Here is a 14,662-nt window from a genome sequence, read left to right on the forward strand (position 1 = left end):
GTTCGGTACTAGTCCCTCTAGGATTTTCCAGGTGTATATAATCATGTATCTCCCGCCTGCGTTCCAGGGAGTACAGGTTCAGGAACCTCAAGCGCTCCCAGTAATTGGTGTTTTATCTCCGTTATGCGCGCCGTAAAGGTTCTCTGTATATTTTTTAGGTCAGCAGTTTCACCTGCCTTGAAAGGTGCTGTTAGTGTGCAGCAGTATTTCAGCCTAGATAGAACAAGTGACCTGAAGAGTGTCATCATGGGCTTGGCATCCTTAGTTTTGAAGGTTCTCATTATCCATCCTGTCATTTTTCTAGCAGATGCGATTGATACAATGTTATGGTCCTTGAAGGTGAGATCCTCCGACATGATCACTCCCAGGTCTTTGACGTTGGTTTTTCGCTCTATTTTGTGACCGGAATTTGTTTTGTACTCTGATGAGGTTTTAATTTCCTCATGTTTACCATATCGGAGTAATTGAAATTTCTCATCGTTGAACTTCATGTTGTTTTCTGCAACCCATTGAAAGATTTGGTTGATATCCGCCTGGAGCCTTGCAGTGTCTGCAATGGAAGACACTGTCATGCAGATTCGGGTGTCATCTGCAAAGGAAGACACGGTGCTGTGGCTGACATCCTTGTCTATGTCAGACATGAGGATGAGAAACAAGATGGGAGCGAGTACTGTGCCTTGTGGAACAGAGCTTTTCACCGTAGCCGCCTCAGACTTTAGTCTGTTGGCTACTACTCTTTGTGTTCTGTTTGTGAGGAAATTATAGATCCATCTACCAACTTTTCCTGTTATTCCTTTAGCACGCATTTTGTGCGCTATTACGCCATGGTCACACTTGTCGAAGGTTTTTGCAAAGTCTTTATATATTACACCTGCATTCTTTTTGTCTTCTAGTGCATCTAAGACCTTGTCGTAGTGATCCAGTAGTTGGGACAGACAGAAGCGATCTGCTCTAAACCCATGTTGCCCTGGGTTGTGTAATTGATGGGTATCTAGATGGGTGGCGATCTTGCTTCTTAGGACCCTTTCAAAGATTTTTATGATATGGGATGTTAGTGCTATCGGTCTGTAGTTCTTTGCTATTGCTTTACTGCCCCCTTTGTGGAGTGGGGCTATGTCTGTTGTTTTTAGTAACTGTGGGACGACTCCTGTGTCCATGCTCCCTCTCCATAGGATGGTAAAAGCACGTGGAGGTATCTGGGGAGCGTAGGTTTGTAATGCTGTTAAATCACCGTTAAAGATTTGAAGCCAAGCAGAAGTGGCATTCGCAGGTTACTGCAAAGAAACTAGCGTCCCGATTTTTTCAATAAAAGGTACAAGAGACGAAACTGTCCTGAGTATATGACTGGCTGTACAATATAAGAACATAAGAACATAAGAACGAAGGAACACTGCAGAAGGCCTACTGGCCCATGCGAGGCAGGTCCAAGTCCCTACCGGCTTAAGCCAATGCACCCAACCTAGTCAGGTCAGGTCACACTGACTTAAGGGAGGAACACGGCAACCGACCTGTTAGCACAAGCTATCAGGTCTAACTCACACCCACCCACATCTACTCATGTATTTATCCAACCTATTTTTAAAGCTACACAACGTTCTGGCCTCTATAACGGTACTTGGGAGTTTGTTCCACTCATCCACAACTCTATTACCAAACCAGTACTTTCCTATATCCCTCCTGAATCTGAATTTTTCCAACTTAAAACCATTGCTGCGAGTCCTGTCTAGGCTAGATATTTTCAGCACACTATTTACATCCCCTTTATTTATTCCTGTCTTCCACTTATAAACCTCAATCATATCCCCCCTAATTCTACGTCTTTCTAGAGAGTGCAGTTTCAGGGCCCTTAGTCTATCCTCATAGGGAAGGTTTCTGATACATGGGATCATCTTTGTCATCCTCCTTTGTACATTTTCCAGAGAATTTATATCCATTCTGTAATACGGTGACCAAAACTGTGCAGCATAATCTAAATGAGGCCTAACCAAGGATGTATAGAGTTGAAGAACAACCTGAGGACTCCTATTATTTATGCTTCTTGATATGAAGCCAAGGATTCTATTAGCTTTATTGCGAACACTTATGCACTGTTGTCTTGGTTTCAGATTACTGCTAACCAGAACTCCTAAATCTTTTTCGCAATCCGTAATATTAAGATCTACATTATTTAGTTTATATGTGGCATGGTTATTGTCCTGTCCAACATTTAGAACTTTGCATTTGTCTATATTAAACTGCATCTGCCACTTCTCCGACCACTGCATCAGTCTATTCAAATCTTCCTGGAGTGCTCGAATGTCCTCGTCAGAATGAATTCGACGGCCTATTTTGGTGTCATCGGCAAACTTGCCGATGTCGCTCTTTATGCCCTCATCTATGTCGTTTATGTAGATTGTGAACAGCAGGGGGCCCAACACTGACCCCTGTGGAACACCGCTCGTGACGCTTCCCCACTCTGATTTCTCCCCATTTATGCAAACTCTCTGCTGCCTATTTGTCAACCATGCCTCTATCCAGGAAAAAATTTCTCCTCCTATTCCATGTGCTTTAATTTTCCTCAATAGTCTCTGATGTGGGACCCTGTCAAAAGCCTTACTGAAGTCCATATACACAATATCATATTCGTTACCATGATCTACCTCCTCAAATACCTTAGTGAAAAAAGTTAATAAATTCGTAAGGCAGGAACGTCCCTTTGTAAAACCATGCTGAGAGGATCACTAAATACGTGAAACTTAAAAATGCCATAAAAACGCAAGTGGTCTTTGGGAAGTTTTCGAGGTCGTTCAGGAGACATGGTCGTTAGGGCAGACGGCGGCTGCGTTGTTGGAAGCAGCGGCGGTGAGGGAAGGCCTGATGGCGGTGACGTCATCAGAAAAGAATGCCAAGTGCGGCCGTGTTTTTGAGAGATGTTTGTGTCAGCCTCCCAGCCTGCGTGGCCAGCGACCCCGTGTATGTGTGTGTGTGTACTCACCTAGTTGTGGTTGCAGGGGTCGATTCACAGCTCCTGGCCCCACATCTTCACTGGCCGCTACTAGGTCATTCTTCCTTCTCCATGAGCTTTATCATACCTCTTCTTAAAGCTATGTATGGATCCTGCCTCCACTTCATCACTTCCCACACTATTCCACTTCCTGACAACTCTGTGACTGAAGAAATACTTCCTAACATCCCTGTGATTCATCTGAGTCTTTAACTTCCAACTGTGACCCCATGTTGCTGTGTCCCACCTCTGGAACATCCTGTCTCTCTCCACCTTGTCGATTCCTGTCGGTATTTTATATGTCGTTATCATATCCCCTCTATCTCTCTTGTCCTCCAATGTCGTCAGGTCGATTTCCCTTAACCTCTCCTCGTAGGACGTTCCCCTTAGCTCCCGGACTAGTCTTGTTGCAAACCTTTGCACTTTCTCTGATTTCCTTATGTGCTTGGCTAGGTGTGGGTTCCAAACTGGTGCTGCATAGTCCAATATAGGCCTAACGTACACGGTGTACAGGGTCCTGAACGATTCCTTATTGAGAAGTCGGAATGCTATTCTTAGGTTTGCTAGGCGCCCATATGCTGCAGCAGTTATTTGGTTGATGTGCACCTCAGGAGATGTGCCTGGTGTTATACTCACCGCAAGATGTGTGTGTGTGTGTGTGTGTGTGTGTGTTCCGCCACATAGACCACTTTGGTCGGCATCACTGGCTCGCCTCTTGGACCTTATCATATTTACTGTTGAAGCTGTGTATTGATTTTGCCTTCAAAGCCTCAACTAAGTCATTCCATTTTTCATCCACCATGAGACTAAAGAAATACTTCCTTTCATACCTAGGCTTATCTGTCTTCAGTTTCTACCTGTGTCCTTTTGATCCTGGTCCTCTTAATTCAAACGGGCCTATCCCGTCCCTGTCAGCCCTGTGAATTCCTCTTTAGATTTTTGTACGTTGTAATCATGCTTCCCTTTCCTCCTCTTCTCCTTAATTCCTTCAACCTCTATTCATAGTGCATTCCTCTCAGCTCTGGTACTAGCGTGGTTGCAAACCTTTCCACAATTTCAACTTTCTTTCCTTCCTTGACCAGGTGTGCCTTCCATGTTAGGGCTGCATACTCAATGATTGATCTAATTTATGTCTTGTATAAGGTTTTGAAAGATTCTTTATTCAAGTTCCTGAATGATATTCCGAGGTTTGCTAACCTTATACGTGTCGCTGACGTTGTACGGCTTATGTGCAGTTCTAGTGATGTACGAAGTGTTATTCACTCCCCTCGTCTCTGATAATTGCAAATTCTTTCCGTCCATGCTGTACTCCATGTCTGGTCTTCCCTTTCCTCAGAAAGCATTTACTTGGGTTATACTTGAGAAGCCACCTGTTTGACAACATCTGCAGTCTGTTGAGATCTCTCTGGCGTTCATCACTTCATCGCCTGTTCTTATTCTTCTCATTAGTTTCACATCTCCAGCAAACAGTGGCATGTAGGATTTAATCCCTCTATGGTATGTTATTCACGTTTATAAGGAACAATAACAGTCCTATTACTGATCTTTTATTGTTACTCTCTGCCGTCTGTCATATAGGTACTCCTTAACAGTTAGAGTGCATTCTCGCATGACTTCGTGAGACGTATCGTACCTGTTCTATCCAGGTTATCCCACTTCCTTGCCACTATGAGACTGACGAAATGCTTCCTAGCAACCTTATACTCACATTTGTTTTTAATTTCAACCCGTACCCTCGTGTACCTTTTTTCCGCATCTGAAATAGCCTGTCCCTGTTCACTGTCAATTCCTCTAAGTATTTTTTACATCGTCATTATATTTTTACCCTAGTTTTTCTGTCATATGTCATCAGGCTAAACTTTTTTAGTCTTCCTCGATTGTTCCTGTTGCAACGCCTGACATCTTTTTTCAGTTTCTTGATTTGCTTGCTCAGGTGAGGGTTCCATATTGGTGGTGTTTAAGAATGGATCTGTGTCATATGTAGTACCGTACACGACTGTGTTGAGATTCCTGAAAACTAATCTTAGATTTGTGTGTGGTGTGTGTGTGTGTGTGTGTGTGTGTGTGTGTGTGTGTGTGTGTGTGTGTGTGTGTGTGTGTGTGTGTGTCTTTAATCGCCTATATGAACACAGCTATATGTGGTTGCAGGGATCGATCCTGACCCTACCTCTCAACTTGCCGCTTGGCAGATTCATTCTTCTGGCCTCATGAGCCCTATTATCCTATTCTTAAAACTGTGTAGTCTGCCTCCACCACTTTTTCATCGAAATCATGCCACTTCCCGACCGCCCTGTGACACATCTGTCTAGCTTTCAGCGCTTCTCCCGAGTACCTGTTTCCCGCTCTCGAACAGCCTGTCCCTGTCTTCCATATCAATTCCCTTTAGTATTTTGTATGTTATCATGTCCCCCTTGGTACTTCTGTCCTCCAGGGTCGTTAGATTCAATTCCTTTAGTTTTCCACTTAGGTCGTACTGTTAGCTCGTTGCTAGCTTGTTCTTTCCCCAGTTTCTTGCTGTGTATATCTGTGTGTGTGTTCTCCAGTTTCTTGCTGTGTGTATCTGTGTGTATTTTTGTGTTTGTGTGTGTGTACGTGTGTTTACTTTCCTGCGTTCATTCAGCTCAGATTGCCAGGGTCACCCTCCAGCTCTTGGGCCTCTCTTAACGGTGTAAAGAGTTAGCACTGGAGCTACCCTTTTCTTTTCTGGCATTAAACCTCATTACTTCCTTTACCCATTTATTGTATGAACTCGTATCGTTTATTGTTCTTGTTCTCTTTCTCTTCCTTGCCCATGTTCTCGTCCTTGTTCTGTGCTTCTTTTCGTCTTTGATCCTGATTCGTCTTTGTCCTTGTTCTAGACCTTGTCCTCACCCTTGCTCTACCTCTTTCAGTATTATTTAATTTAATTATCTCCCTAATTCATTAACTAGTATGGTGACAGTTTTTTTTTTTAAATTTCATATAGTCTCTTGAGTAGCATAAACATTTAATATACAACTACACAACACACGGAGTTGTCAGTTAATAAAGAAAATATGGACATGGAATCGAACTGAGGTTTTGTAAGTAGGAGGTCTGTTGCTATACTATTCAGCCATGGTGATTTTCTGTTTAGTCACTGATAATCATTGCGACTTTGTGATGCAGATGTTCTTAAAACATCCTGCAGATACTCTAGAAATATGCTGAAGGTACTCTCGAGATTTGCTAAAGGCACTATTGAGATACTCTGAGACATGCTGTGGACAAGTTAGAGGTGTGTGCTGGGTGGCTGTTGGTGATACAGACTGTCGGATTGATAATCGCTACCATACGCTTACTTATGACCCAGCTTGACCCTTCTATACATACTGTGGGGGACTGGGGAAAGATGGCGATGGGGAGGTGGCGGGCGGGTGGGGGAGGGGGGGGCAGTGGGGAGGGAGGCCGCAAGCGGTGGGGGTGTGCAGGCATTTGGACGAGTTGGGGGGCCCCAGTGTCGTGATCCAAGCATTCCTGCGTACTGACTCACAACCTGTTACACACACACACACACACACACACACACACACACACACACACACACACACACACACACACACACACACACACACACACACACACACACACACACAAACAGACACGCGCACACACACACAGACACGCACACACACACACACACACACACACACACACACACACACACACACACACACACACACACACACACACACACACACACACACACACACGGCCGCGGGCATGCGTGCAGCTACATCTATACGCACATAGACGCAACTCTGACGGTTCTTGTTTGCATACGCAAGCATACAACAGGAAAAGACGACAGGGAACCACACTTGCTTCATGGGTAGTCGAGAAGGAAAATGAGTGCCCAACATCATGAAGTATGAATGAAGGAGAGAGGAATACTCACTCTAGATGGCAGACAGGCATGGCATGGGCTAAACAAGAACTGTGGAGAGATATTGATACAGGAATAAGAAATAATTCCCTGGAACATGACAACAAGAAGTGATGTCTGGGAACATGACAACAAGAGGTGTTGCCTGGGAACATGACAACAGGAGATGATGCCTGGGAACATGACAACAGGAGATGATGCCTGGGAACATGACAACAAGAGGTGTTGCCTGGGAACATGGCAACAAGAAATGATACCTGGGAACATGACAACAAGAGGTGTTGCCTGGGAATATGGCAACAAGAAATGATGCCTGGGAATATGACAACAAGGAATGATGCCTGGGAACATAGTAACAAGAAATGATGCCTGGGAACATGGCAACAAGAAGTGATGCCTGGGAACATGGCAACAAGAAGTGATGCCTGGGAACATGGCAACAATAAATGATGCCTGGGAACATAGTAACAAGAAATGATGCCTGGGAACATGGCAACAAGAAGTGATGCTTGGGAACATGGCAACAAGAAGTGATGCCTGGGAATATGACAAGAAGTAATGCTTGGGAACATGGCAACAAGAAGTGATGCCTGGGAACATGGCAACAATAAATGATGCCTGGGAACATAGTAACAAGAAATGATGCCTGGGAACATGGCAACAAGAAGTGATGCCTGGGAACATGGCAATAAGAAGTGATGCTTGGGAACATGGCAACAAGAAGTGATGCCTGGGAATATGACAAGAAGTGATGCTTGGGAACATGGCAACAAGAAGTGATGCATGGGAACATGGCAACAAGAAGTGATGCCTGGGAATATGACAAAAAGAAGTGATGCTTAGGAACATGGCAACAAGAAGTGATGCATGGGAACATGGCAACAAGAAGTGATGCCTGGGAATATGACAACAAGAAGTGATGCATGGGAACATGGCAACAAGAAGTGATGCCTGGGAATGTGACAACAAGAAGTGATGCCTGGGAACATGGCAACAAGAAGTGATGCATGAGAACATGGCAACAAGAAGTGATGCATGGGAACATGGCAACAAGAAGTGATGCATGGGAACATGGCAGCAAGAAGTGATGTCTGGGAATGTGGCAACAAGAAATGATGCCTGGGAACATGACAACAGGAAATGATGCCTGGAAATGTGACAACAAGAAGTGATGCCTGGGAACATGGCAACAAGTGATGCCTGGGAACATGACAACAAGAAGTGATGCCTGGGAACATGGCAACAAGTGATGCCTGGGAACATGGCAACAGGAAGTGATGCCTGGGAATATGGCAACAAGAAATGATGCCTGGGAACATGACAGGGACTCAAATGAGCATTTCGTTACATCGTGTTGGTAATAAATTGTGTAAATATTGGGGACTGCAGTGCAAAGGGACCGCATTGCTGGGGACTGCAATGCTGGGGACTGCAATGCTGGGGACCGCAGTGCTAGGGACCACAGTGTAGGGTTCCGCAATGTAGAAGACCGCAGTGCTGGGGAACACAGTACTAGGGATGGCAGTGCTGGGGACCTCAGTGCTGGGGATTCCAATGCTGGAAAAGTAACCGGTGACCTTGCAGGCACTCCTCCACGGGTGTATCACTAAGAGGCGTCCGAACAACGAAGGAGGAAATGAAGAAGTTACTAATGGAATTGGAGAGAACTAAAGTAATAGGACCTGACAACATAACAGTAGCTACTACGGAAACCAACAGAACCACACTGGCAGCGTAGAGATAAGACATCTACAGGAAACTAACATAGAATCCCTATATTTAGGAATGGTTGCTTACAGGTTACATACACCATGAGGACTGTGTCGCTTAGTGTATATATATAATATATTATTTTTTTTAACACACCGGCTGTCTCCCACCAAGGCAGGGTGGCTCGAAGAAGAAAAACTTTCATCATTCACTTCATCCCTGTCTTGCCAGAGGCGCGCTTACGCTACAGTTATAAAATTGCAACATTAACACCCCTCCTTCAGAGTGCAGATAAGTTTACAATAATTTAGTAATAAACACACATAATGAAATGTATTTTTTTCGTTAGGTTCAGAATGATTTTTGCGAAATTATTGCATACACAAATTTTCGATTGCATTATTCGGCAAGAAGAGCATTGCTGTTTAAGCCAAAATCTCAAGTTTTACCTATTCGGCACGACATTATATATATATATATATATATATATATATATATATATATATATATATATATATATATATATATATATATATATATATATATGCAAGGAATTCGCAAGAGCAGGCGAAATATACACAAACTAATCTCTGGCCGAAGGAGACTCGAACCTACGAACCTTGGAACAAGGTAAGCAGTACTTTACCGTCCTCACCACAATGGACCAATACCTTGGCGCCCAGCCCAGCTGTAAGCCTCCTCACTGAAAGCTGGCTGCCTTGGATCAAAAACGTCTAGCATGAGCTGGGCGCCAAGGTATTGTTCCAGTGTGGTGAGGATGGTAAAGCACTGCGTACCTTGTTCCAAGGTTCGTAGGTTCGAGTCTCCTTCGGCCAGAGATCAGTGTTTATATATATATATATATATATATATATATATATATATATATACACACACACATGTATATGTAACCACGAACGAGTGGTATTAATCACTAACAACACTGCGACTAGCCGAGGATTCGAAACCATGTCGTTTTGCCCCATCTCACCATGAGGTGGGTGAAAACGACATGGGTTCAAATCCTCGGCTAGTCGCAATGTTGTTATTGATGCACACGCGCGCGCCCACACACACACACACACACACACACACACACACACACACACACACACACACACACACACACACACACACACACACACACACACACACACACACACAATATATATATATATATATATATATATATATATATATATATATATATATATATATATATATATATATATATATATATATATATATATATTATAAAATGCATGCAAGACAAGCCATTTCTTCAGTTGCTGCCCTTGCAACATTGCATAGCTCCTGATACAATGAGAAGTGTGAAAGTACTTGAGCTAAAGATTTCCACCCCCGTGGATGACTCTTGCCTAATTTCATTCTCCTCCCTGTTCGCCACTTGTTCGTGGGTACAATAATATAAAATACTGCTTGTTGTACTAGTATACCAAACAGGGAGGAGAATGAAATTAGCCTAGAGTCATCCACACCAACGTATGTCCTTGGGTAACGAGTACAACATCCAGTTCCGCTGGATGCGCTGTCCTCCAGTGTCGTCAGGTCGATTTCCTTTAACCTCTCCTCGTAGGACATACCCCTGAGCTCCGGGACTGGTCTTGGTGCAAACTAGTGCTGCGTACTCCAATATGGGTCTGTCGTACACAGTGTACAGAGTCCTGAACGATTCCTTATTAAGATGTGGGAATGCTGTTCTTAGATTTGCTAGGCACCCGTATGCTGCAGCAGTTATTTAGTTGATGTACACCTCAGGAGATGTGCCCGGTGTTATACTCACCCCAAGACCTTTTTCCTTGAATGTATGTGTGTTAGTTACGATTGTGTCCTAGGCGCATGTTGATTAGACACTAGGCCTGTGTGTGTACTCACCTATTTGTGGTTGCAGGGGTCGATTCTTAGCTCCTGGCCCCGCCTCTTCACCGGTTGCTACTGGGCCCTCTCTCTCCCCGCTCCATGAGCTTTATCAAACCTCGTCTTAAAACTGTGTATGGTTCCTGCCTCCACTACGTCATTTTCTAGGCTATTCCACTGCCTTACAACTCTATGACTGAAGAAATACTTCCTAATATCTCTCTGACTCATTTGTGTGTTCAACTTCCAATTGTGGCCTCTTGTTTCTGTGTCCCCTCCCTGGAACATCCTGTCTTTGTCCACCTTGTCTATTCCACGCAGTATTTTATATGTCGTTATCATGTCTTCCCTGACCCTCTTGTCCTCCAGTGTCGTCAGGCCGATTTCCCTTAATCTTTTTTCATAGGACATTCCCCTTAGCTCTGGAACTAACCTTGTGGCAAACCTTTGTACTTTCTCTAGTTTCTTGACGTGCTTTATCAAGTGCGGGTTCCAAACAGGTGCTGCATACTCCAGTATGGGCCTGACATACACGGTGAACAGTGTCTTGAACGATTCCTTACTAAGGTATCGGAATGCTGTTCTCAGGTTTGCCAGGCGCCCATATGCTGCAGCAGTTATCTGATTGATGTGTGCTTCCGGAGACATGCTCGGTGTTATACTCACCCCAAGATCTTTCTCCTTGAGTGAGGTTTGCAGTCTTTGGCCACCTAGCCTATACTCTGTCTGTGGTCTTCTGTGCCCTTCCCCTATCTTCATGACTTTGCATTTGGCAGGATTAAATTCGAGAAGCCATTTGCTGGACCAGGTGTCCAGTCTGTCCAGGTCTCTTTGAAGTCCTGCCTGATCCTCATCAGATTTAATTCTCCTCATTAACTTCACATCATCTGCAAACAGGGACACTTCTGAGTCTAACCCTTCCATCATGTCGTTCACATATACCAAAAATAGCACTGGTCCTAGGACCGACCCCTGTGGGACCCCGCTCGTCACAGGTGCCCACTGTGATACATCATTACGTACCATGACTCGTTGTTGCCTCCCTGTCAGGTATTCTCTGATCCATTGCAGTGCCCTTCCTGTTATATGCGCCTGATGCTCTAGCTTCTGCACTAATCTCTTGTGAGGAACTGTGTCAAAGGCCTTCTTGCAGTCCAAGAAGATGCAATCAACCCACCCCTCTCTCTCGTGTCTTACTTCTGTTATTTTATCATAAAACTCCAGAAGGTTTGTGACACAGGATTTGCCTTCCATGAATCCGTGCTGGTTGGCATTTATACTCTTGTTCCGTTCCAGGTGCTCCACCACTCTCCTCCTGATAATCTTCTCCATAACTTTGCATACTATACACGTCAATGACACAGGTCTATAGTTTAGTTCCTCTTTTCTGTCTCCTTTTTTAAAAATGGGAACTACATTTGCCGTCTTCCATAACTCAGGTAGTTGCCCAGTTTCCAGGGACGTGTTGAAGATTGTGGTAAGTGGCACGCACAACATATCTGCTCCCTCTCTAAGGACCCACGGGGAGATGTCCAGTCCCATTGCCTTTGAGGTATCGATGTCCCTTAGCAGTTTCTTCACCTCCTCCTCATCTGTATGTATGTCGTCCAACACTTGTTGGTGTATTCCTTGCTGGTGTCCCCATCTGATCTGTCCCTCCAGAGTCCTTCCTGTCTCTACTGTAAATACTTCCTTAAATCTCGTGTTGAGCTCCTCACATACCTCTTGATCGTTTCTTGTGAGTTCTCCACCTTCTTTCCTCAGCCTTATCACCTGGTCCTTGACTGTTGTCTTCCTCCTAATGTGGCTATACAGCAGTTTCGGGTCAGATTTGACTTTCGATGCTATGTCGTTTTCATACTGTCGCTGGGCCTCCCTCCTTATCTGTGCATACTCGTTTCTGGCTCTTCTACTAATCTCCTTGTTTTCCTGGGTCCTATGCTTCCTGTACATTTTCCATTCTCTGTTGCACTTAGTTTTTGCCTCCCTACACCTTCGGGTAAACCAAGGACTCGTTTTGGTCTTCCTATTATTTCTGTTTCCCTTGGGAACAAACCTTTCCTCTGCCTCCTTGCACTTTGTTGCCACATATTCCATCATCTCCTTTACTGATTTTCCTACCATTTCTCTGTCCCACTGAACCTCCTGCAGGAAGTTTCTCATACCTGGGTAGTCCCCCCTTTTATAGTTTGGCGTGTGTGTGTGTATGTGTGTGTGTGTGTGTGTGTGTGTGTGTGTGTGTGTGTGTGTGTGTGTGTGTGTGTGCGTGCGTGTGTGCGTGTGTGTGTCGTGCCGAATAGGTAAAACTTGTGATTTTGGCTTAAATAGTAACTGTTGTTGCCGAATAAGGCAAGCTAAAATTTGTGTATGCAATAATTTCGCAGAAATCATTCTGAACACAACGAAGAAAACATATTTCATTGTGTTTATTAAATTGTAAAGTTATCTAGAATATATTTTGTTGGATTAGGCTAAATTAAATTGCACTTGTTATAATAAGGTTAGGTAAGTTTTCTAAGGTTCTTTTGGTACAAAGTTATTAACTTTTGCATTAACATAAATAAATATATATATCTTTATACGTATAAGGGAAAAATTTTTAAAGGACTTAATTTTAAGTGAGTTCTTGCTAATTGACCAATTTTACCTATTTGGCACCTTATATATATATATATATATATATATATATATATATATATATATATATATATATATATATATATATATATATATATATATATATATATATAAGGGAGGAAAAGAGAGAGAGAGAGAGAGCCATACACTGACCTTATGGATAATACATATGAGTAACCCACTTTCAGCAGTTCACAGATAACATGATCTGCAATTGTAGAGATGTCTGAGGAGAGTCTCAAGTAGACGAAAGATGTGTTATTTCTGTACTGTTGAACATAAGTTGTATTATTTTCTGTATCTATGTCTGAATTATAATTGCATCCTTTGAAATTTCTCATTTAATACCAGTAGTGTTTACTCAGGTTTTGTTATATATTAAACCTTCCTCAACGCTTTCTCAAGGTGATCTGTTCTTGTAAAGATTTGTAAATGCATAATTTGATCTCACTTTTACGTAAGATTCTACAACTCAATGTATTTCCCCTTTTATCTTTTTCTCTGTACCTTTGTACTAGCTATTCACAACTAATCCCCAAAAATTCCGTTTCTAGATATGGGTCTAGGACAGTTTAAACATCGTCCAGCTTTCATGTTCGGTTGTGGGTTATATAGTAGATTAGCAAATGCTGGTAAATTTGGTTTAAAGCCTATCGAGTACACAATGGTCATTAAAGCTGCATGTAACTTCACCACCAGTCATGTACTATGCTGTCATTTTTTTTTTATTTTTGTGTGTAAAGCGGTGTAGCACTGTGGGTCATTCAGCACGAGAAGTGGTTGATCCTTGGTGGGCTGGCAGCATGATAATGTGTCTCCTCCTCCTCCTCCTCCCCGCAGGCCGTGAGCATGGGCAGGTAGCAGTATGATCTCTGGGAGTGTGGTGGGCGGCGGTACGGTCTCTCCTCACCACAAGTGTGTAGCAGTCACTCTCTTGACCGACGAGACGCTCACTTTCGCTGCTGAGGTAAGTTGCAACTGCAGGGATGGGGGATTAGGGGGACGGGAACCACCACTCCTCCTCCTTGTCTGTTGCTTATGCATCTTCCACCTCCGCTTCCGCTTTCTACATCTATGCATTTTTGTACTCCACCTCCTAATCATGGGTAATATTTATAGTGTGGGATTAATTATCGTAAATGAGGGGGGTTAATTATCATAAGTGATGGATTAATTATCGTAGGTTATTGTTCATGAGGGGTTAAAATATTGTTATTGAGAAGTTAAATTATCGTAGGAATGTGGCTAAATTATTGTAAGCAATTCAATACCTAATCGCATGTCAAGGGATGAATTATTATACGCCAGAGATATTATTAAGAAATAGGAAAAACTAAATATTTCTATACATACGCAAAATCCCATTTCTAGAATTGTCCCGTTTCTAACAGGAGGTTTATACACCGGCGACGAGAAAAAAGTGAGCGAAACTTAGCAAGATCGGTAAGAATCGAAGCGATCTACTCAACAACAGGAGAGTGTTGAAAATGGTATAAAGCACCGACAAGTTGATGAGTAAGACATGTGCAACAGTTGGCTATCTTTAATGT

General features: G+C 43.3%; 1 protein-coding gene across 3 annotated transcripts in view; it reads left to right on the plus strand.

The window, feature by feature from the left end:
- Window positions 1–14,662, plus strand: part of ex (FERM domain containing expanded) — a 282,704-nt gene that overhangs the window by 91,648 nt on the left and 176,394 nt on the right. For 2 of the 3 annotated variants that reach the window (XM_053782871.2, XM_070089395.1), the window contains exon 2: window positions 13,953–14,079. The exons of the other annotated variant lie outside the window; for it this stretch is intronic. In XM_053782871.2, the coding sequence (XP_053638846.2) occupies window positions 13,978–14,079 (102 nt within the window). In that variant the 5' untranslated portion in view covers window positions 13,953–13,977. The remainder of the gene's footprint in view (window positions 1–13,952; window positions 14,080–14,662) is intronic. 3 annotated transcript variants of the gene reach the window in all.

The sequence above is a fragment of the Cherax quadricarinatus genome, chromosome 28 (genome assembly GCF_038502225.1).
Source record: "Cherax quadricarinatus isolate ZL_2023a chromosome 28, ASM3850222v1, whole genome shotgun sequence".
Classification (NCBI taxonomy): domain Eukaryota; kingdom Metazoa; phylum Arthropoda; class Malacostraca; order Decapoda; family Parastacidae; genus Cherax; species Cherax quadricarinatus.